Source organism: Xyrauchen texanus, chromosome 40 (assembly GCF_025860055.1).
Source record: "Xyrauchen texanus isolate HMW12.3.18 chromosome 40, RBS_HiC_50CHRs, whole genome shotgun sequence".
In the NCBI taxonomy this organism is placed as follows: domain Eukaryota; kingdom Metazoa; phylum Chordata; class Actinopteri; order Cypriniformes; family Catostomidae; genus Xyrauchen; species Xyrauchen texanus.
The window spans coordinates 18,875,730-18,899,503 of record NC_068315.1 but is presented as its reverse complement, the minus strand read 5'-3'; the positions used below and the strand labels follow the sequence as shown (position 1 = coordinate 18,899,503).

Here is a 23,774-nt window from a genome sequence, read left to right as displayed (position 1 = left end):
ATTTATTCAAACAAACATTAGTGCCTTCACTTTCAATTGTTTTGTGGCATACATATTGAAAATATACATACAGTGCAAGACCAGGGACGGTTGTCCCACAAGGACTTAATACGGTTTTTGAGTAAAATGTCACAAATGCTTGTTTTTCCAGCAGTAGTTTTGTTTGTTAGTTTTTAGACACCTATTTCAAAAGCCTCTTAAATTAGAATCATTTTTGTGAATTGTATCCTCCAAACCAAAATTGACTTTATTTGCTAGCTGCCTGTTAAAAGAGTGAACAAAATTTAAGCTCACCGGCATACATTCATGTAACTGTCAACTTTATAATGGCACTATTTTAACCAAAAGTTTGAATGGTGATCTCAGAACAAGGATGTTTTTCATAAATGTCAGGTCAGGATTTTTTAAATGTTGTAAATTTCAATATTTGTTGGCCAAAACACTGGTTTGATGTTTTTGTATGTTAGATTTTAAAATGTTGCTGTTTTTTGTTTCATAAGTGTTTTACTGTTTAAATTTAGCTGAAAAGACTATAATATGCATTTTAATGAAATGTCCCATTGCAACAACTGACCCTAGTGTGACAAAAAAGGCCCTGCTACCGAGGCATGTTTTTCACAAAAGCTCAATGTGTTTATTGAACATGAGCTTATTGGCATGATAAATATTCACTGGTGTAAAAAGTGTGAAAACTAGCCCAGACTCATTCATTTCCTCAAACTTACTCGCTTCTCTTCTCTTTCTGATCAAGAAGAAAGTTCACAAAGTTCTTTTGAACCATGGAGTCCATAATCTTACTGATGTCACTTGCAATGATCGACTCAGCATAACGACGGCTCAACTTTTGGATGCCATTATTTGAGCTATTAAAGAAATTAAAACACATTATACAGATCTTGTGACACAAGATGTACAAAGTTAGATTTTTTTCTTTTTCTAATTTACCTAATTTTTCAAATGATTTATTGATAGTTGATGACTCTTACCTGCTATCAACAGGCTGAGATCCTGCACCTTTCCATGTACTGCCCAGGCAAATGCAAACCAGAACACACACTGCAGCCTTCATTTTTTTGCACTACTTCCTAAAATCCTATAAACCAGATGGGAAGAGGGATACCTGGCCAATATCAGTCTATTGACCAGTATGGACAATAAAAAAGCTCAATGAAATGGTTTTTATGCCTACCTTTTCTGGTTCTTGTTCAGTGTTGGATGGCTTAAACTGATGTAAACTCTACAGCAAACCGCACTGATCTTTTTATACAATGCAGGTGACATTACCAGCAGAGCAACAACTTACTTCCACATCATTAAAACAATTAAAAATGAGGGTGATACGTTGACATAAATACTGATAAGGCTGCTTTCTCTCACAATCATAGTTTTCAAATCTGTTTGCACTCCTTGCAGTTTGTTCTGGAAAAATAACATGCTTATGGAACTGCAATATAGAAATGACCACATTAAACCATTAGAGAGTTTTAAAAGGCATATATTTTCACTGAGCAAAAACTGGGCAATATTTGCTGATGTAAGGAAATATCTATCTAATGACTCAAGAGGTAAAATTTTCCAGCCAGTTTTGGAAAAGTAAACACATTATAGGTTAAAAAGGTTCTTTTGAAAATCAATAATTATTAATGGCCCCTAACCACATCCTCCACAGTTTTAGTAATAAATGTGTTGAGTAATATGCATTATTAAAAAAACTTTATATCCTTACTTAAATACTAAAATGAAAACTTTCATGACCCATGACAACAACAACAACAACAAAAAAACATAATTTATATGTAAAAAATATGTTTTTCCGATTATTTCTCTTCTTTATCTTTATGTTCTGTATACATTTTGGATGGTTTTCACATAAATAAAAATAATAATAATAATAATAATAATTTTTATTTATTTTATTTGTTTCTTTTTTTCTTCACCAGTACTTGTCTTTATGATTGTATTCATACATTGTTGATCTTATTGAACATTTATATAGAAAAAACTCCAGAGTTTTAGCAGTTTTCAGACGGTCCCTTACCCACCATACGCAAATGTTCCACCTTAAATCAATGTTAAAGTGGCGGTCTGGAACGATTTCACCGTAACACCATCTGACCAGCTTAAATACGGGACAAATCGCGTCCCGTATTGATTTAAATACGGGACGATCCCGTATTTTACTGGACGGATGGCAACCCAAATTATAATCCTTTTTTAAATTAAAAAGTTGTCAATATCTGAAGCTTTTATTTTGAAATCTTTCACATCCGGTGTCGGTCACTACATAAAATTCAGCGCATACTATTTTATTAGGGACTGCTTTAGATAGTCAAATGTAGTGATTTCAAAAACAAATAAAACAGGACCCGTCGCAGATGCATGTTTGCAAAATATGTCTTTATTAAATGACATGTGTCAGCAAAGAAGAACACGCATACGTCAGCGATAGTTAATAATAACCTTACAGTTAATCGGATATTGTCAACAAATACAGTTATTTCATAGACATAATGGATGCAGTGAATGCAGATCTAATGTGGCCTGCGGTGTTATTTACGCTGCTTGCAATTGTTGTAGCAGCAATTGCTTTTGGAAAAAATAAAGCTGCTGCGCCTTCAAAGGACATCCATAGTGTTGTTGAGGATGAGCGAGTTGGTGCAGACAACGGAGCATCTCGCATTCAGCATCAATCTAGTGCAAATCCCAAAGACGAAACTATGGAACTTGTAAAGGTAAGGAGTATTGGGCATTTTTTATGCGTGCATTTGTAATTGTTACAGGTTAATAGTTTAATTAAGCAAAGTTACTTTTATTTCTCAGATGTTTAACTCATTTTGTAATCTTTGTTTATATATCCTGTATTACACTGCACAAGACTGTCATGTCGATACCCACAGGATTCTAACCGAGATCATGGGGATGAAGAAGTGTGCAAGTCAGATTGTCTAACTGACACCAAATGGAGGGAGGATTCATCAGAGTATGGGATAAGAAATGCTCTGAAGGATTATGCTCAATCACCAGGTATAATAACTCCCTTTGTGTCATAGTTCATAACATTTGTGAACCTCCGATATCTGAATATAAATGTATTTATATACGTTACTTATCTCTTAATCTATTCTTTAAATAACCGCATGAGTATTTTAATTAAGTATTTTCAAAGTAACAGTTGCCTTTATTATTATTCATTATTTTTTATTTTGACATCTTTAAATAAGAACACACTTGTCAACCTCTTTTTTTGATGACAAAAATGTTAAAACTGAAAAAAGTGTTAAGCTTTTTAAATGAAAACTTTGAAAGGTGGCGCTATTTTTCACACCATCACAATTGCTCTGTGCATGATTGTACAACTGATCTATCAGAGCTAACACGTCATTACCATGTTATTATTTCATATCCATTATGTATTTATCATCAATCTGTCAGTATTTGACTAGTGACTTTTTTGTTTGTTTTGAAACAGTTGCACATCATATGAGAATCTGACATCATGTTGTGACCAAGAATATTGAGATGTATATGTTTATAATTGTATAATTATTAATCTGAGAGTAATTGACCCTTTTCACAGATTGCAATGACGCACTTCTGCCTTATTTAGTAGTGTAAATTTATTTATATAAACTTTTTATTTTTGCAATTAAAATTATTTAGTGTAAATTAGTAACATTATACTTTGTAATATATTACCCTGGAAACAGATGCAATGAGGTTTCTAATACAGCTGTTGAGAGAGTGACAGAACATTTTCCATCCACCACTTTTTATTCCAATATTTTTGTTTTTATTTTTTGCTTAATTTGAAAAGTTGTGGAAATATAATTGTGCCATTTTTCTTCTGATGTTGGAATAAATGGATAAGTACAAATTATATTTGGCATGGTCTCCCATTCACCAAAGGGTACGTTCCATTCAGAAGTGATCATCCCTATGCCTTAAACTGCATTCACATGGCCAGCAACACGCAGTGATAAAACAAACTCATCTCCTTCATTTTCAACACGAGCGATTGCGACTATTGGCGACCGGATGTGGGCGTGTCCAGCAAATTCTTTTACTTTATGCAAATGAAGAGCGACTTTCGGGAGCGACAGCCAATATGAGAGGAGATGGTAGAGCTCACGTGATCCTAATATTTTAATAATAATATTAATTGTAAAGACAAAGTGCTGTTTAGACTCCATACACACCACTAGTGACCTAACCGCCAGCCACTGGCGACATGCAGCGACAAAGTAGCTGGCAGTGTGAACACAGCTTTATTTCCCATTTGAAGACTTTAACCTCCACTGTGAGATCTTTGAAAGGCTAAGAGGTGTGGGGGCTCAAAAATAAGGGTCATTCGAAACTAACTTATTAAGTCCTTTTTATTGGTAGCAATCTTAGAGCAATAAGGGCCATTAGAAACTAACATATTAAGTCCTTTTTATTGGTAGCAATAGTGCCTTTTGGAGGGTGATTTATCCCATTTGGAATGCAGGGAAAGTTTTCACTGCAATATTTTACTTCCACGTTCCAAAACCCAGAAGTGTGAAAAGGGTCCATTGAATAATATTCTTTTCTTTTGGCCTTTTCAGTATAACATTACATCCACGCCTGGATTTATTCTCTGTTTTTACTGTTGTTAAATAAAGGTTTATCCTTTGTCTTTCTGCCGTCTTTGTTGGCTTTGTACACAGTGTTGCTCAGGATATGTTATCTTTATAGCCTTGAAGCATAGCAAATGAGAAAGGCAGGTTCAGCAGGACAAGGTATATTGCTTAATATGTAATTACAGTCATGCATACATCATGTGGACATGTTTGAAGGAAGTGCACACCTTGATGTTAACAAAAAGATCTTAAGGATTACTTAAAATTCAGGAAACAGAAAAGAATGTTGTAGAAGGGAAGGAATTATAGCAATACAAAGGGAGCCACATTAAAGTGAATTAACATTGGTCGAAACCTCCACTTGGCTTCCAGTACACATAATGAAGGGGCATTTACAGATCCAAAAATTCAGCCTACCAATTGTTCAAACACGTCATCACCCATATTTATTAATGTGTCGGAATGTAATCTTCCTCTCTTCAACAGATGCTGAGAATGTGCCATTGAGATACATGACTGGCATGTTGAGGTCCAGCCAGCTTGAAAACATGATGACTAATGAAGAACTGGAGGAAGAGCTGAGGTAACAGGGTTTTTTTCTCACTGAAATGCCTTGTAATTTCTTTTCCTCATATCATAGATCCACCCCTAGAATTTGTCCATTATTGTGTTTGCACAGCATTTTTTATATTTCACACGGGAAAAAATCCTCGCTAAGGTGCCATTGGTTTCTGTTGTCAATTAAATCATAAAAATAGTAGAAAACAAGTTCACTTTTGAAACTCCAAACGAAGACTACAGACCTAATGAACAAAGCAGTTTTATTAATTAAAAAAATAATAGATATTAAATATAGATGGAGTGTAAATCATCAACAACTTTTGTTAATATTCTCCACGTGTGAGTAACATTATTACCACGTTTAGAATTCAGGTATTGAATTACATTTATTTTTCAGTTTTCAGAGACCTACATCACGTGTAATATCTTGATTAAATATGACTCACCCCACTTTTTGGACCGTTGCACATTTCCAATCTTGTTTTTCTCTGGCAAAGCATATTCTTGTAACCAGATAGTTAAAACACTGACTTATGATGTATGATCAGTGCTATTTCTTCTTTTTTCGACTTGAAATTATCTAATCACTTGATTTTTTTTAAACAATTATGAAATTATTGAAAATTCAGCTTTTACAATAGTTTGAATTAATAATTCACCTCCATCTGTTTTTATGCGCAAATTGTGCATAAGAACTCCTAAATAGAAAGGGTTGATATGCGAATTAGCTTTCTAAATTCGCTTAAAATGTAATGCGCTAGGAGGTGGATTTATGAATGTGAGCTTTGCATTAGTTAAAGTGCACATTAAGGTGATGGAAACGGTTTATTTGCAAAATGATGATGTGTTTTGACCATTCATGCATGTGTTTTGAGTGTGCAATAGCTTGATGTGACTAGCCCACCGAAAGGTCCGACCTTCGTACACAATTATTTTAAAATAACGGTTGTCGTTCGGAAGTGTTTAACCCACAGCTGATCGATAAAGTGGCCCCTCACAATCCGCCAGAACAGTTTTGAGAGTGGGCGCTCCCAGGTATGTGGAGACTGGCAGTGTGTAGGCATCGCAGCTATTTCAGCTCACATATATCAGATATTGCACTTATTCTGCAGTGTCTGGTGGATGCATTTTTGTTTCTTCTAATTTTATCCCCATTTCTCCCAATTTGGATTTCTACTTAGTAGGTCCTCATTGTGGCACTGTTACTCACCTCAATCCAGGTGGCGGAGAACAAGTCCCAGTTGCCTCCGCTTCTGAGACAGTCAATCCATGCACTTGTGGATGCATTTAATAAAATGAGATTCTTGCTCCAATCTTGCAAAGAAAACTGTCCCCAAAGCAGGGAGAGGTCATTCAGCTGCTCCATCATGACGAGTCAGCTCCCTCATGATAATGCACATTATGCAGTGGATGGAAACTAACAACAATTTGTATTTTCTTAAGTCAAATTTTTTGAAATGCACTTAAAAAATGCTAAAAATTTGGATGGAAACACAGCAATTATCACATACTGTATATCTGGTTCATACAGTCTATATATTTTATACAAACCTTTTTAAGTTAACAATGCACCCATACACTTTAATGTTATAATTATATATGTGATTTAAAATGTATTCTTGTATGCATTAAACATTGCATTGTTTTTTGTTTTTTTTATCTAGTAATGGCATATAATGGAATATTCGACAAAGTATTCGTTAACTTTATTCGTTAACTTTATTCATGTACAGTAGGAATCAATATACAGATTGAATCAAGTGATTTATAATATAGAAACGTTGTGTGTTTTCATTCCAGAGTTCAGCGGGAGCAGTTAGCTGCCATCTTCCAGCTGCTCAGAGACAAACAAGACACGTTTGGTGAGGTGACTGAGAGTGATTTAGAAGAACAACTGAAACTGTACTCTATTTAACAGATCACATCAAGAGACTACTGAAAATACTGAGGCACAGGGAAGTTTGTAGATTGTGGACTTGGATTAGTTCTTGTCACCTTCGTAGATTTAAATATCTGTGAACCTTTCATAAATGATGGTTTTTCATATCAGATTTAATCCTAATTGTCAGTGACTTAAACCAACTCTCTGCAATATTTGAATATATGAAAAAGGGGTTTGTTAATTACTTGCAATGATCACAAATATACTACATTAAATTTGATCTATATCCTCATGCATCCCAATGTACACATGCGTGGACGTTGTGTTTGGCTTTGTTATATGCAACGCATATTTTAAATTCATGCAAACTGACTGATCTCAGTTCAGAAGACTCTGGGCTTTTAGTAAAGGCTTAAACTTCCGACGTACAGAGTCATGTGTAAAACATGTGTCGAACACAGCAAAGTTTGTCTTTGGGAGAAACGGCAACAAAACTACATCTAGTTAGAAACCTAATTAAGTTTTTACATTGAAATGTATTAGAGTCAAAAGATTAGAGTCTTTAGTTTCATTCGATATGCCATTTCAAAAATGTGAGCGATGTATCGTGAAACGCCACACTGCTTAACACAATGTACTTTTTTGTGTACTTTAGTGCTATTTTTCCTTAGAAATCTTATGTTTATGTGCATTATCACATTGAGAACCAATGGGTTCATCTAAAAGCAGAACAATGTTGCTTTCAGATGCTGTATGTTGAGTTAAGATGAATATAAGTTGAATTTTGAACTGTTCTGAGACCAGTGCAGACAGATAGCATACTGGAGGTTAAGTCATTCACTTAATAGGGATCAAAGGAGCATCCTATAGCTTTCCTATGCAGCTAAGTGCATTTACTCCTAAAATCCGACCAGTTTCAGGCTGCAGCTAATGCTTGACAGACATGGGACAATGGTAATCAGTACACAGACTCAGAATTTTTACATGGACGTGATTGGATGATGTTATCCATTACTTTGAATCAGAAATATTAATGCTAATTTTTGATTGGTAAAATGCTTCAGCACTGGCTATCACTTGTTTGTTTGACACACAGAGAAAACTTTGAGATTTTGTTGCAAAGTAAAAATATCAAATAATTTGTATTTGTGTATTTTCTTATTTGTGCTTTTGCCAGTACACTAAGCAGCTTTACAGAAAATCCAGTATAACCCATGAGGAATCAAACATTGTGTCTGAAATAGTCATAAGTAAGAGTAAATACTGTGCCTTGCTAAAGTTTTTAGACCTCTGACCAATTATCTCATATTACTGAATTACAAATGGTGCAATTCAATTTCATTCTGTTTGATATTTTATTTTAAAACACTGGAACTCAAAATCAATTATTGTTAGGTGACATTGGTTTTATGTTGGGATATAAAAAAAAGTCCAAAAGCATTCCACAGAAGTTAAAGTAATAAAAATGCATAGATTAGGGAAAGAGTACAAAATAATATCCAAATGTTTGGATATCCCAATGAGCATAGTTAGATAAATAATCAGTAAGTGGAAGCTGCACCACACCACCAAGGCATTGCAAAGAAAAGGCTGTCCCTCAAAACTCAGCGCTAAAACAAAAAGGAGACCTGTGAGAGAAGCCACAGAGAGGCCAACAATCACTTTGAAGGAGCTACAGAGTTCAGTGGCTTGGAGTGGATTAATGGTGCATCAGTCAACCATATCAAGAGCACTGCATAACGCTGTCCTGTATGGGAGGGTGGGAAGAAAGAAGCCGTTACTCTAAAAGTACCATCTGAAAGCATGTCTTGAGTTTGCAAAAGCATGCAAGTAACCCAGCTGCAATGTGGGAGAAGCTTTTGTGGTCAGATGAGACCAAATAGAGCTTTTTGGCCAAAACTCAAAGTGCTATGTGTGGTGCAAACCTAACACTTCACATGCCTCAAGACACACCATCCCTACAGTGAAATATGGTGGTGGCAGCATCATTCTGTGGGGATGCTTCTCATCAGCAGGGACTGGGCATCTTGTTAGAATTGAAGGAAGAATGGATGGAGCATAATATAGGGAAATACTGCAAGAGAACCTGCTTCAGTCTACTAAAAACCTGAAGCTTGGGAGAAAATTCACCTTTCAGCATGACAATGATCCCAAGCACAAGGCCAAAGCAACATTGAAGTGGCTCAAGAACAAAAAGATAAATGTTCTACAGTGGCCCAGTCAAAGTCCTGATCTCAATCCTTTTGAGAATCTGTGGCACTATTTGAAAATTGCAGTCACCCAACCAAACCAAAGCTGGTACATATGTACCCCAAAAGACTTAAAAGCAGTTATTGCAGCAAAAGGTGGCTCGACCAAATATTAATGTGTGTGGGGTTGAATATTATGCAAGCAAGATATTTCATTTTTTTTATTTTTCATGTCACCTTAAAATAACACATTTTGAGTTTGTGTTTTGAAATAAAATATCAATCAGAATGATATTTCAGTGTACAATTTGTAATTTGGTAATATGAGAGAATTGGTCAGGGGTCTGAATACTTACAATGATCTGAGAAAGTTCCGTAGATTGGTTATTTGCAGCTTAGCTAATGGCTGTGGTGCATGCCACAACAAATTAAATCATTTTGTACCAAATATATAAATTATGAATAGCAATAAATGGCAAACTATTTGAAAATTAACATAATAAAAATGTTTTAAACATTTGCTGTCTGTCTGGTTCACTTTCGAGTGAGCTTACAAAATTATACCACTTAGGCTACTTGTAAATGTGATTCTTTAAATCTGAAGTTTGTTACTTTTTCAGTGTTAAATTACTTTCTCCTTCCCAGCTTAATATGCTGAGACAACTATAAGTGTCACAAATAGCGGTAGGACAACGAGGGAGACAAAGGTTGAGGATCCACAAACAGTAACTTTATTAAATAAACAAACACAAAGGAAAACCCACGATGGGGAAATAAACATAAACAAGGAACTCGGGAAGTGAACACAGAGCAGGCTTTAAACAAACTTTCCATAACAAACAACGATCGACAGTGACTGAACAAACAGGCAGGGTATAAATACAAGAAAGGGCCAATGAACAAACAGAACTCAAAATAACATAAGGTGATGAACAGAAACCAATGGGAAACTTAACGAGGACAGGTGAAAACAATGAACAATGAACACGAGGGCTAACAAGACTGTGGAGTTACAGACGGGTCAAAAGTGAAGACTATTGAGTAACAAAAGTGACACAAATGGAAAACAAAAGGGGAAACAGTAAAACAAGACAAGGTCATATGTTACAATAAGTAAGCGGTTCGTTGGTTGATCTACTTGAAAACTATTAACTGTGTCTCTGTGGCGGTATCAAATATTGCTGTTTGTTTTAGCTTACTGACCCATTGACTTGGCATGAGTTTGGGCAAGAACTGTCTAATTGTTTGAACAATGGCAGATGTGTGAGTATTTGGGAAAGCTGTATACATTTTGATAACAATGTTCACTTTTTGCTATTTTATTACACCTTTCAGCTTTAGATTACAAGGTTGTAGGATTACAAAACAGTGAATGGATATGATTTTTTCTTTATTTTATTTATTTATAATAATGAAAAATACTTTATTGTATATTAAAGCATATATTTATGTTTTTATCTGTTCAAGTAATGCTAATGCATCTCTGCTGGCCATAAAAGGGGGGGGATATTGTTTGATGATGTAATGTATTTGAATAGCCTGATAACAATTGGATGGCACTGTTGAAAAACAGAGAAGGCAGGTAAGATCATGAAATATGCAGAAAGCTTTGGGACTTGTTTGTCTCATTCTGACTTCTTGTGTGCTGCTTTATGTAGTACTCTGGAAAAACGTTTCTGAACAGTGGACTAGGTATGTTTAAAGATTATGCAGTATTGCAGAGAATAAACTTAACACCTGACATAAATTACAATTTATTTTTATTTGTATTCGTTAACACCTAAATGGTATTTTAGTAATTATGGTATTTTAATGACTAGTCTATGTACATAATGCTGCTTTGCTAAACGTTAAAACTGTCTGGATTACAAAAAAGGTTTTGTTTTATGTTCTCCACATAATTCTTTTCAAAGGTCTGTATTTGTCGGAGAAATTGAGCACACAGATGATCGTACACTAACTTATCAAACTAACATCACTTCTGCATTGGATGTATCATCGTTTGGAACTACATTTATCTACAAAGATGAAAACTCTCACTCTATTGAGCGTGAAGCCACAATAACACCTATTCCAGTTCTTTATAAGAAAAATTTTACAAAATTACCTGAGTGGGATTTTGAGGATGTTTATTTGCAAGACCATTTGGCAAGAAAACCAGTAAGTACTTCAATACTATTCTTACATTTGTGCAGTTGATTGTTTTGATCTTTGAAAGATCACTGTTCCACAGACCTGTCCAAAGTCCCTAAAAAACACAGAGGATTTGAAGTTCCAGGAAGCGCTCCTTCCTAACATTCAGTTATGGCTGTACAAAGGTCTGCTCAACCTATCAGAATGGAATCGATTAGCACACTTCAACAACCCCTTTGGCTTTATGGAATACAATTACAATGGTAAACACCACAGAAACATATTCAGAAGTAACACGTTGCAGGCATGTAAGATCTCCTGCACATCCTTGTTTGAGAAAGGGGTGCCATAGGTAAATATTACTTTGGCTTACTGTCACCAGCCAAAGATAATCATGCCATGATAGGCTTGGATTTAGTTAATGAATTTTAAATAATATTTATGTGTTTTTTTTTGTTGTCGTTTTTTATTTTTAATTGTAAGGTTACTTGTAACTTGTAAGTGGTTGGTTTTATGCACTTTCTTTTTCTTTCAATGGATTTATTTTTCTCATTGAAGAGGTAAAAGTAGCAGTGGATTTGATACAGAAGCCTCAGTCTTCAATATTACTGCCGGTTCCTGGAAGTGCAAAGGATGGCTGTATCCGCTGTGCTGTTGTGGGTTCTGGTGGCATTCTCAATAATTCAAAGATGGGCAAAGAGATTGACTCCCATGATTATGTTTTTCGGTGAGCATGAAAGTTTTAATGCACAGACATTGCATTTTGTATATACAATGGGGTTCAAAGGTCACACATTTTATTATCAGCATAACACTTTTAGTGAAAAGTTTAATAAAAAACCACACTAAACCTAACCCTCACAAAAAACTTTCTGCATTTTTACATTTTCAATAAAACATCGTTTAATGTTTTTTAAGCTATTTCAATTATGAGGACACTAGAAATGTCCTCATAAACCACATAAAAATCCTTTAAACTTGTTTGCTTATTATAACACTTTAATGGTCTGGAAAACATGTCCAAAAAAGGAATGTCCTTCCTTTTACTGTAAGATCTCTTTGGTTCATAATATCCAACACTCAAAAAAATAGAAATAAATAAAAGCCTATTTTTTTTATATTTATACATATACATTTCATAACAAAGTTCCATTAAATTGAATTGAGTAATCTTTAACAATACAATAAAAAAAACTAATTCATTTTATTAATTACATTTAGTTTGAAATCACTCAATTAATTTTGATAATAAAGTTTTCTATGAAATTTAAATGTGTATCTTCAGAATAGGCTAAAAGTTTTTTTGAGTGCAAAATGTTATTGTTTGATTTAATGATATGCTATATATGTGGTAATTTCCATATCAAACAAGGAGTAAACAATCATAAATCGTCTTTTTCTTCTTTCGGCTTGTTTGACTTGGCACAGGTTTTATGCTGGATGCAGTAAGCAATCATAAAAAAAAGTTTTATTTCTTGTATGATGAATAGCAATATGTTTTTCGGTCATTGATAAGGTGTTTAGGAATTTTACTGGGCCAAGGTGACAGCCCTAACACCATGTTCAGGTTTGACTGTCAGCATATTGTGCATCATTGCAAAATCTCACCCTTCTACACAATATTATTTTATTTTTTTTTACAAATTGATTGAACTTTATAATGTCTAATTACTGTATTCATGCAATGCATGACTTATGATAGTCTCTAGAAATTACGTTTGTTTGAACATTGGCTTATAGATATCAGCCAATGTTTGGATCACTGAAGCCATCTACTGGCCATAGTTGTCATTTAATGCAATTTTAAATGTTTATTTCAGCAGATATCACCATAGACCCCCTATGCATAACATATTTTGATGTTTTGACAAGTTACTGAAAGGGATGTTTTTGTGGAAGTGAAGATAACATAAAATGTGCTTATTTTATATGAACAAAATTGAGTATTTGAGTAATTTTAAGGGAAATAAGGTAAAACAATACCTATAGAAATGCAAAACTTCAGTGTTTTTACTTAGTGAAGATAGTGTTAATACATTTCATTAAATAAAAAAAATTGGGGTTCCACATTTGATGTTTCATGTCAAATTTGTCTCAAACATATGGAACAGGTTTTTTTTTTTTTTAATATAAGTGTACAAGGGTTAACGACAGGATGCACTCCAGATTGAATAAGCTCCAGTATGTGCAAAACCTAATGCTTCATGCCTTAAGATAATCAATGTTGCAATTTTTTTTTCATTTAATTAGTGAGCTAGAAATAGTGTAGAATCAAATGTATTTTTTAAATGTAACATTTATTATAACTTCGTAACATTTTTGTTTTAAAATGTTGTAAATCGTAAAACTCTGTTACTTTTCAAGTTTAAATTAGATCCCAAATCCTAGATTTTCAATGTAGACGTTTAAACCCCACATTATGTTGTGAATGATTTTTGTGGCTGTTTTTTAAAAGAGCCTCGGTTTTTGAAAGAATGAGAATAGATTTTGTGTGAAACACATCTTGCAGTTTTAAGGTACATTTCCAATGCAAACTGTGTGAATTAAATAGTTATGTTAATATTATATTGATAATGCACACCCACATCAAATTATTCTGAGGTTATGACCATTTTTATTCATACTGTTTCCTCCTAATTAGAGTCAATGGGGCCCTTATCCAAGGTTTTGAGGAGGATGTTGGAAATAAAACATCTGTCTACGTGCATACAGCTTTTTCCTTATACAGCACCATTCTAAGATTTAGAAAGTATGGCAATCACATTATTCCACAAGATGAGGTCAGTTAACTTTTATCATTTATAAAAACGTTGTTTCTTTTATGAGCACACAGTTCTATACTGAACTATTTTACAAACTATGTAATTTTGTAATCAAACTGCAAATATTGCTGCTGGTTAACACCTAAATAATAACTTATACATGGTCTTTGACCCATTGTTTTATCCTCCATGGAGCCTTTGAAAGTAATGGATGAAACTATAAAATAAATGGCATGTAGTCGATAGACAATTTTTTTGTATGTCATACCATTCCAACCCTGCATGAATTTCTTTCCTATGTGGAACACAAAAGGAGAAATTATGATCAGATGACACTAGTCTTTTCCATACAATGAAATTGAACTGTGATTGAGTCTGCCAGTCCTAAACATTTTGTCTTCCATCTCCCTGTGTGCTTCATGGAAGGAAAGTAAGTCATACAGGTATGGAACAACATGAGAGTGAATACACAATGACATACATACAACATAAAGACTAGATGCCCTGATAAATCTTCATCTTTGAGATGATTTGTATTTTGTGGCTTGCAGCTCTATCTGGTTAAATCTTTAGTGAAATCACTCTAAAATGTTTTGCTAAGAGACATGATTTTGTAACTGACTCCCTGTAATTCATCAGGGCATAAAATACGTCATGATCCCTGAAGGCCTTAGGGACTTCCAGTGGCTCCAAGGTCTTCTACAGGGGAAAGAAGCTATCGGGTCCTTTAAGGGTGTGAGGTACAGTATCAACCTATATTTCTCCAAGCATATGCAAACACTCACACAGTGATTCTATACAAATCAGCTACATGAGTATAAAGACTTAAATAGCTTAAAATTAACATTTTAAGTTAAGCTATTTTAAGTGGAATGGGGGAAAATCTCTCTTCAACCCATGAAGAAAGTCTAAGATTAAGAAGTATAAAAAAAATGTCTGAAACTAGTTACCAGATGTTACAGTATACAAAATGTTCAGTGATGTTTAGAATGAGAAAGGCAAACAAACCTTCTCAGTCACGTGTGGTTGAATGCATTAGTGTTTCAATCAAGCACATGCCCAAAACCTCAGCAATTCATGCATCCAGGCAGCTAAACAAGTAAGAGAAAGGAGTTGTGCCATTTACTAACAAAATATTAAATTCTCAACTTATAATGCAATGTCAAATCAATACATGTGCATCAGCAGGTCAATGCAAAATAAAAGCAATATACAGCATGCTCTATGGAAGCACATTATACAACATATCATGTATAAATTAGTAGCACATGGTGACACACATGGTGTAAACAACAGCTATACAGATCATAAACAGTAACTGCTGCATTGGATCAAGAGCAAAAATTAAATTACAGGTGCCCAAGTTTACAACAACTCACTCCAGATGTAATGCATTACTCACTTTATTTGTGTTAGATTTATTAGTGTTTTTGTGTAAAAAATTGTGAAGGTTAGATTTTTGTGTGTAAGATTTCAGCAAATTATTAAAGATTTTTTACAAAAATGTATTATTGAAATTCATGTAACAGATTTTTTTTTTTCCATCGTTTAACAAACATTGTATATTTTCCCATAAAGGCCACTGAAATTCTTCAATGGGCATTTTAATGAGAGCAGATTCTACGTTCTTCACCCAGATTTTCTTCGATACATTCGCAACAGGTAACGGAGAACAATCAACATTTCAAAATGATCCCCTTTAAAGCGTTTAACCCTTTCATTTAACATATGTGACAGTTTATAACTGGGCCCTGCAGAGCAGCATCACACATGTGTTTCTGCAACAGCAAGTTATGTTGCAAGCTGCCAGATTAAAATCGTCTTCCATGCCGACAGAATGGTCAAGCATATGTCATTTATATTTGCTTAAACAGTTACTCAGAGTATTATATACATACATCCAACTCGTCACCAAAGTACCATGACAAAAAGTTCACAACTCTTATACGCACAGTCAGTACATCAAACGTGATCTTCCTCCACTGCATGCAGCTATTTGTTTACATTAGTAGTGGTTGTCATTCGTCAAACAAACAGCAACTCAAACAGTCTTTTCGGGCAAATAATAATTTTTTTTTCTGAAACAGACAGCCAAACTATCACAAAGCACCACAATAACAGTTGAAAATGTGTATACTCACAGTGAAAACATGCTGATTGAGCATGATTATCTGATGCACGCAGCCAAGTCTGTTCACATTAGATGTCAATCAGTGCATATAGGCAAAACTGACTGGTGATATTATTAGTTAAATTTTTTAGATGTAAAAAACAAATTTTTATATAATTTTGACAAGAAATCAAAAATGTAAATAAATTAAATAAAATATTTAAATACTACTCTACACTCTGCCCATCTCTATCAGCACGTGTTACATACAAAAATAACTCACTCAAGGGGGCACTGCAGGGAAATTTAGACCCTACTCATGAAAAGATTACGTGTGATCTGCCTCTTCTGAATAACACCCTTTTTTCAAAACAGGTTCATGCCATCCAAACAAATGCAGGGCAAAGCCTGGGCAATGTACAGACCAACTAATGGAGCATTTGCTTTGTTCTTGGCTCTTCACACATGTGATATTGTAAGTAAATATATTATTTATTCTGTTAGTTCAGCCTGTTCATAATTGTCAGCCTGTTTGTAGCTTTGCAATGCCATATCAAAGTAATAACCACATTTACTGTAGTGGATTCCTATTTTCATCCCTTCACATGTCTGATGTCTCTTCATAATTGTGTTGAACATTTCATTTATTGATCATATTTAAAGAATATTACTTTAAATGGCTCTTTTCTGTCAAACATCAGGTGGATGCATATGGTTACATTACAGAGGATCACCATAAGTACTCAAACTATTACTTTGAAAAGTTTGAAAAAACTAAAGTAATTTTCTATATTAACCATGACTATGGTCTGGAGATAAAGATATGGAAAAAACTGCATGACTCTGGAATCATTAGACTCTACCAAAGACAAGAGAACTTAAACAAAACAAAGACATGAGGACTTCCTCTATTCTGTGTACGGCCATGGCCAGTCCAACAAACATTCTGTGGATCCCAGAAATACAGTGCATTGAAAAGCACCATCATACCTGAGAAAAAAGAGAGGAACAGTAGAGGAATGTGGTTTAGGGCTTAGTTTTACAGAGGGCAGTGGGACATGTAACATAAATTGCCATTTTACTTTAACATTTATACACTAGGTAGATGCTTTTATCCAAAGCAATTTACAGAGCATTCAAGGTATTAAACTGATCAATACATAAATGTCCTGGGAAACGAATACATGACATTGGTGTTGCTAGTGCCATGCTGAGAGCTATAGGAGTTTTAACAAGTCTTTGGTCATTGTGATGGTTCTTCGGGCACCACAGGAATATGTAATAACAAACTTGATGGAAAATCCTTAGATTGTACTTGTGTTTAAAATGTGATGTCTGTTGTGCATGCTCACAAACTTGTGGAGTCCATGCCAGCTCAAGTGCATCATGAAATGAAAGGGGGGAATAATTGGGAATTCTGAAATGTCTTCACTTTTCACTCAAATTGTTATGCTGATATAATCTGTAATTTTTTTTTTTTACAAAAATTTAATTTTAGTAATTAGAAGAATGCACAAAAAAAAAAAAAAAAATAACATTTAAAAAAATTTAACTTTTGAACCCCACTGCATTTTATGTGTTCATGTTTGATTGTTTTGTTAATCTTTCTGGTGAAATAAAAAAAAAAAAAAAAAAGAAGAAAATAAATTTACACTTTTTGGGCTATGTTTAAGTCTTTTAGGCTATTTTGTTTATATTATGTATTCATCTATAACATTTTGTGTCATATCTGTTTGAAAAATTGTCCTTTTAAAAAAAAAACAATATTTCAATGTATTTTCCTTTGTTTTGTCCAGATTTTCACAATTTTATTGACAAAATAAATACATATATATATACACACACACACACACACTGCCGGTCAAAAGTTGTTTTCTTGACTGAAATGTTTCTCATGATCTTAAAAATATTTTGATCTGAAGGTGTATGCTTAAATGTTTGAAATTATATTTTAGACAAAAACATAATTGCGCCTCCATATTAATTTATTTCATTTTAAACTAAAAGTTTATAATGAAAAAAACTTTTTTGAAATTGATGACTTGGACCAAATAATAAAGAGAAGCAGCCAATAAGTGCCCAATATAGATGGAAACTCCTTCAATACTGTTTAAAAAGCATCCCAGGGTGATACCTCAAAGTTGTTTGGGAATATGTCAAGAGTACATGTCTGCAAAATCTAGGCAAAGGGTGACTACTTTGAAGATGATAAAATATAACACCGTTTTGGTTTATTTAGGATTTTGTTTAGTCAAAACATAATTCCCATATTTCCATTTATGTTATTCCATAGTTTTGATGACTTTACTATTATTCTAAAATGTGAAGAAAAAATAAATAATAATAATAATTTCACCAGTAGTGTGTGTGAATATAATATATATAATTATATATTTTAGCAATACTATTTATTAAATAAAGAAATAACATTGTTCATATGAACACAAATGAAGACTTCAAGGTATGTACCTGAGACTTTCAACATTAACCCCACCCTAGAAAATGTTTGATGCTAGTCCCAGTGTCTCCTAATCCAGAAACAAACATGGTTTAGTGACTCAGTGAATTCGTATTGTTAGATTACAACTCGAGAATACTGTTGTAATACTGTCTTTCACATAGTGCAAGAACACAAGATGTGAGAATTGGTCAAGAAATATGCAGAAATCTTTGGGTCTTGTTGGTCCCATTTTGACCTGTTGCGTGCTGCTCTATTTTGTACTCTGGATTAATCTTCATGAAAAGTGGACTGGGTAAGTTTAAAGAATACTCATAGCAGAGAATCTTTTGTAGACATCATGTTTTGATATTCTAATCACTTGTGTTTACAGATATCAGTACTGTCATTTTTATTTAATACTTGAACTTTGTGGATTAAACAGAAAAAAAAGCTCTTTTTTTTTTATTTATTTTTTTACTTTTTGCTGTTTTTCTTTCCTTTATAAGAATCAAAGGAATAGTAGTGAGTTCTGGAATTCTTTGGGAAGCAACTCACAAGCCCACAGATGATCATACACTAATTAATAAAACTAACATCACTTCTGCATTGGATTTATCATCATTTAGAACTACAAGTTTCTACAAAGAAGAAAACACTTCTTACTCCAATGAGCTTGAAGCAAATATAACCCCTATTCCAGTTCTATATAAGAAAAATTTTAAGAAACTTCCTGAGTGGGAATTTGAGGATGTGTATTTGCAAGACCATCAAACAAGAATTACAGTAAGTAGTTTTTAATTTAATTTTAATTAAAATGATTATATATATATATATATATGTATATATATATTTTTTTAATTTAATTTAATTAATTTATTTTTTTATTGTATTCTAAAATCACTGTGCAGTTGTTAGTTTTGATTTAAGAAAGATCACTGTTACACAGACCTGTCTAAAGTCCCTACACAACACTAAGGATCCCAAGTTCCAGAAAGTTGTCCTTCCCAACATTCAACTATGGCTGTACAGAGGTCAACTTAGTGTAACAGAATGGAATCGTCTGGCACACTTCAACAATCCTTTTGGCTTCATGGAGTACAATTACAATGGTAAAGACGTAAGGCACATAGCACAACATTTCTGGCTCATTTTCTAAGCAACATTCTGCAGGCAAGTGAAATCTCCTGCACATCCTGAATATGTTTGAGAAAGGGGTGCAGTAGGTAAATATTGCTTTTAATAATTGTTGATTGCCAAAGATAAACATATTCTCTCTTGATAATGATCACACACTAAAAAATACTTATGAAAAAAAAAAACATGTTCATAATATGTACAGATGTTTTATTGTGATTTCAAACAAACAAACAAAAAAGAATTACATGCTCTTCAAAGTGGCCAAATTGACTGGGCACTCATGAACATTCCATTCTTTTGCATTCATTAATCTTTTTCCTCCTTAAAGAGATAAAATTAGGAGTTGATTTGATACCAAAGCCTAAGTCTTCAATATTACTGCCGGTTCCTGGAAGTGCAAAGGATGGCTGTATCCGCTGTGCTGTTGTGGGTTCTGGTGGCATTCTCAATAACTCAAGGATGGGCAAAGAGATTGACTCCCATGATTATGTTTTTCGGTGAGCATGAAAGTTCTAAATCATAACTTGTTTTTGCAAATAGGAGTGGTGGTGGCGTAGTGGGCTAAAGCACATAACCGTTAATCAGAAGGTCACTGGTTCAATCCCCACCACCATTGTGTCCTTGAGCAAGGCACTTAACTCCAGGTTGTTCTGGGGGGATTGTCCCTGTAATAAGTGCACTGTAAGTCGCTTTGGATAAAAGTGTCTGCCAAATGCATAAATGTAAATGTAAATAAAATGTGCAGCTATGCTTATTTAAGAGCCTCAGTTTCTTAGAAGAATGAGAATAAACTTTCTGCAATGTAAATAAAATCATGAGGTAAACAGGTAATCGAAGTAGAGCAAAGTTAATGCTTGTGATGTGATTAAAATGGACATTCATTCTGAAATCATGACAGTTTTTCCAATGATGTTATTTATTCCTAAATAGAGTGAATGGGGCACTAACAAAAGGATTTGAGAAGGATGTTGGAAGTAAAACCTCTGTCTATGTGCATACTGCTTATTCCTTATATGCCAGCCTTCAAATATTTAAACAATATGGCTATGACAGAATTCCACAAGATAAGGTCAGTAATTTTTAAAAGAATAGTTCACCCAAAAATGAAAATTACAGTCCATGTACATATTTTTTTTTTTTTACAATTTATTTGTGTGTGTGTGTGTGTGTGTGTGTGTGTGTGTGTGTGTGTGTGTGTGTGTGCGAGCATGTGTATGCATAAGGAACACAAAAGGAGATATTCAGCAAAATATTCACATTGCTCTTTTTACATTCAATGAAGGTAGACAATATTTTAGAGCTACAGTGGAGGGAAGATTTATAAAAAATGACACAAATGTCTGCTTTTTTTCTTGATACAAAGCTACCGTTTCATGTCTGAAGACTTATAGTACAATATAGTGAACAATTTGTATGGACTACTGTGAAGCCTTTATAGTGCTATAGTGATTGGGAATAGTTCACATTCATGTTTGTCATATGGAAAATCTAATTTTGTGTTCCATGCATGAAAGAATATCACTTGGTTTGGGAACAACATGAGGGTGATTATGTGATGACAATATTGTTGTTAAAAGTATTCCTTCATACAGACACTTGGGGAAATTACATTAAAGAGTTTCGCTGACAAAAGTGATTTTCTAATGGACTATATGGCGTTATTCAACAGGGCATCAAATACGTCATGATCCCTGAAGGCCTGAGAGACTTCCAGTGGCTCCAAGGTCTACTACAGGGAAAAGAAGCCACAGGGTCCTTTAAGGGTGTGAGGTACAGTATCAAGCTCTATTTCCTTCAGTCAGCATGTGCAAATACACAACATTTATATAGAAAGCAACAAACATTTCTGAAAAGTAATTAAAAGTACCAAAAAATATCCTCATTGACATTGTAGCTTTTTTCCAGAGCTAGAAAGTCAGAGACTTGGAAGTATATCCAGATGGATGTTCAAGTCACCAAAGAAAATCCATCAGACAGCCATCTTCAGGATAGGAAGACAGGAGCATGTGTAGCGCTTCTATTAATTTGTCCTGCTGACATTGTGAAGAATATTACACAAAGCGACAAACAACTGCCTAATCCAAAAGATTGAACAATGAAAGATTGAACCATGATAGTCATAGTGTACAGATGTTATAAAGTATCTTCATGGCATTTTAAAATAATAAGAAGAGCACACTACATGACACAAATATTCTTAGTCAGTAATGGGTGAATGCAACAGTGTTTATATTAAGAACATGCATCCTTGAAGGTCAGCAAGACAGCAAAACTATAGGCTTCACCTCAACAGATATACTAACAAAATATAATTCAAATTTAGACTGCAGCTGTTACATGTCAAAAGCATCTGTACTACCACTGCACCATTGCTCCAACCAGACAAATTCTTGGTAAAAATCTATGAAAATATTGTTTATGCCCCTATTATGACTACCTTTGTGTTTGTGTTCAGTAGGATTGAATAAGCTGTTGCTTAGGATATCAGGAATTACCCAGTAAAGGTTTGACACGTGAAGGCTAATTAATAAATAAAAAAAAAAAAGCCAAATTATTTGTTTACCCTTTCTTCACTAGGCCACTGAATTTCTTCCATGGGCAGTTTAATGAAAGTAGATTCTATGTTCTTCATCCAGATTTTCTTCGATACATTCGCAACAGGTAACCTCTTGAAGACAAAAGCTTTGTACTGATGTTTAGTAGTTTTGTTTAAATGAAACAAACCTATGTAACCCCCCTTTTGGAACATGTCAGTGTTACCTCTCTCTTTTGCATGACTGCAGATTTTATTTTAATATTTTTAATATTTTGTTTTTAAAACCAGATTCATGGCATCCAACCAGCTGCAGGACAAAAACTGGGCAATGTACAGACCAACCAATGGAGCATTTGCTTTGTTTTTGGCTATTCACACATGTGATATTGTAAGTAAAATGTATTATTTTACAATGGTAAAGTCAATCGCATAACAAAGTTATTTTGGTGCATTTGAGATGTGACAGCTGTGACCTTAATAATGGTATGTTCAGTACATAGTCTATGCAGCATACCTTGTTAGCATTACTGTATTGGTGTGTATTAGTGCAGCTTGTTTTTAAATATCAGGCTGTTTGTAGCTCAGCAACATCTCCAATCAATAACCAGGGGATTCCTGTTACCATTCCTTCACATGTCTCTAAATAATTGCTTAATACATTTAAATTATTAGCCTATTACTTAAAAATGCTCTTTTTTTATGCCCAAAATCAGGTGGATGCCTATGGGTACATCACAAAAGACCACCAAAAGTACTCAAACTATTACTTTGAAAGGTTCAAAAAAACAAATGTAATTTTCTATATTAACCATGACTATGGTCTGGAGATAAAGATGTGGAAAAAACTGCATGACTCTGGAATCATTAGACTCTACCAAAGACAAGAGAACTTAAACAAAACAAAGACATGAGGACTTCCTCTATTCTGTGTACGGCCATGGCCAATCCAACAAACATTCTGTGGATCCCAGAAATACAGTGCATTGAAAAGCACCATCATACCTGAGAAAAAAGAAGACAGGAACAGTAGAGGAATGTGGTTTAGGGCTTAGTTTTACTATAATATTTTACTATATCATCAAGAGATGAAAACATTTATTTAATGGGTGAAAAAAAAAGAATCTGTTAAAAGTGTCCTATATATATATATATATATATATATATATATATATATATATATATATATATATATATATATATATAAAATAAAAAATCAAATTACCAAGATAAATTAATTTAGTATCAATCGTACTTGTGTTTATGTCAGTTGTAATATATTTAATACATATTTTAGGTTAAAACATGATAAGCCTGTATTAGATGAACATATTTGTTGCGAATGAACAAATTAAGGGCGATTAAGTCTAAATGTTCTGAACTTTACTATATGTTGTTCTTAGTAAACAGTAGCCTAAATCATGAAGTT

The 23,774-nt window shown here is 33.8% G+C and overlaps 3 protein-coding genes across 5 annotated transcripts; all 3 read left to right on the top strand.

Annotated features, from left to right (window-relative positions):
• Window positions 1-2,286: 2,286 nt before the first annotated feature.
• On the top strand, window positions 2,287-17,825 carry st6galnac1.1 (ST6 (alpha-N-acetyl-neuraminyl-2,3-beta-galactosyl-1,3)-N-acetylgalactosaminide alpha-2,6-sialyltransferase 1, tandem duplicate 1). The gene is made up of 12 exons (XM_052111976.1): window positions 2,287-2,732; window positions 2,898-3,024; window positions 5,085-5,181; window positions 6,960-10,922; window positions 11,144-11,390; window positions 11,464-11,626; window positions 11,922-12,090; window positions 14,005-14,143; window positions 14,765-14,865; window positions 15,704-15,787; window positions 16,611-16,710; window positions 16,937-17,825. Exons 4-12 carry the CDS (start codon window positions 10,828-10,830, stop codon window positions 17,132-17,134), a joined length of 1,296 nt encoding a protein of 431 aa, XP_051967936.1. The 5' UTR covers window positions 2,287-2,732; window positions 2,898-3,024; window positions 5,085-5,181; window positions 6,960-10,827; the 3' UTR covers window positions 17,135-17,825.
• Window positions 2,511-7,074, top strand: LOC127633178 (matrix-remodeling-associated protein 7-like). The gene is made up of 4 exons (XM_052112052.1): window positions 2,511-2,732; window positions 2,898-3,024; window positions 5,085-5,181; window positions 6,960-7,074. The coding sequence occupies exons 1-4, from the start codon at window positions 2,511-2,513 to the stop codon at window positions 7,072-7,074; spliced, it is 561 nt and encodes a 186-aa protein (XP_051968012.1).
• A 1,038-nt stretch (window positions 17,826-18,863) lies between the features above and the next one.
• Window positions 18,864-23,478, top strand: LOC127633107 (alpha-N-acetylgalactosaminide alpha-2,6-sialyltransferase 1-like). 3 transcript variants are annotated; one of them, XM_052111974.1, is made up of 9 exons: window positions 18,864-18,988; window positions 19,182-19,458; window positions 19,622-19,784; window positions 20,141-20,309; window positions 20,743-20,881; window positions 21,482-21,582; window positions 22,390-22,473; window positions 22,637-22,736; window positions 23,062-23,478. In XM_052111974.1, exons 1-9 carry the CDS (start codon window positions 18,894-18,896, stop codon window positions 23,257-23,259), a joined length of 1,326 nt encoding a protein of 441 aa, XP_051967934.1. In that variant the 5' UTR covers window positions 18,864-18,893; the 3' UTR covers window positions 23,260-23,478. The 3 variants fall into 3 exon arrangements, 2 of the variants coding, with proteins under 2 accessions (XP_051967934.1, XP_051967935.1); XM_052111975.1 differs by having other exon boundaries at window positions 18,874-18,988; window positions 19,302-19,458; XR_007969175.1 differs by lacking the exon at window positions 23,062-23,478 and having other exon boundaries at window positions 21,718-22,473; window positions 22,637-22,694.
• Window positions 23,479-23,774: the final 296 nt, after the last annotated feature.

What these genes read in the sequence shown, in the direction of transcription:
- st6galnac1.1 (XM_052111976.1), top strand. Translation starts at nt 10,828, where the DNA reads ATGCAGAAAGCTTTGGGACTTGTTTGTCTCATTCTGACTTCTTGTGTG. An exon ending in TCCCATGATTATGTTTTTCG is followed by an intron (nt 12,091 to 14,004) that starts GTGAGCATGAAA and finishes CCTCCTAATTAG; the next exon opens with AGTCAATGGGGCCCTTATCC. An exon ending in GGGTCCTTTAAGGGTGTGAG is followed by an intron (nt 14,866 to 15,703) that starts GTACAGTATCAA and finishes TTTCCCATAAAG; the next exon opens with GCCACTGAAATTCTTCAATG.
- LOC127633107 (XM_052111974.1), top strand. Translation starts at nt 18,894, where the DNA reads ATGCAGAAATCTTTGGGTCTTGTTGGTCCCATTTTGACCTGTTGCGTG. An exon ending in TCCCATGATTATGTTTTTCG is followed by an intron (nt 20,310 to 20,742) that starts GTGAGCATGAAA and finishes ATTCCTAAATAG; the next exon opens with AGTGAATGGGGCACTAACAA. An exon ending in CTTCGATACATTCGCAACAG is followed by an intron (nt 22,474 to 22,636) that starts GTAACCTCTTGA and finishes TTTTAAAACCAG; the next exon opens with ATTCATGGCATCCAACCAGC.
- LOC127633178 (XM_052112052.1), top strand. Translation starts at nt 2,511, where the DNA reads ATGGATGCAGTGAATGCAGATCTAATGTGGCCTGCGGTGTTATTTACG. An exon ending in AAACTATGGAACTTGTAAAG is followed by an intron (nt 2,733 to 2,897) that starts GTAAGGAGTATT and finishes CGATACCCACAG; the next exon opens with GATTCTAACCGAGATCATGG. An exon ending in GAACTGGAGGAAGAGCTGAG is followed by an intron (nt 5,182 to 6,959) that starts GTAACAGGGTTT and finishes TTTTCATTCCAG; the next exon opens with AGTTCAGCGGGAGCAGTTAG.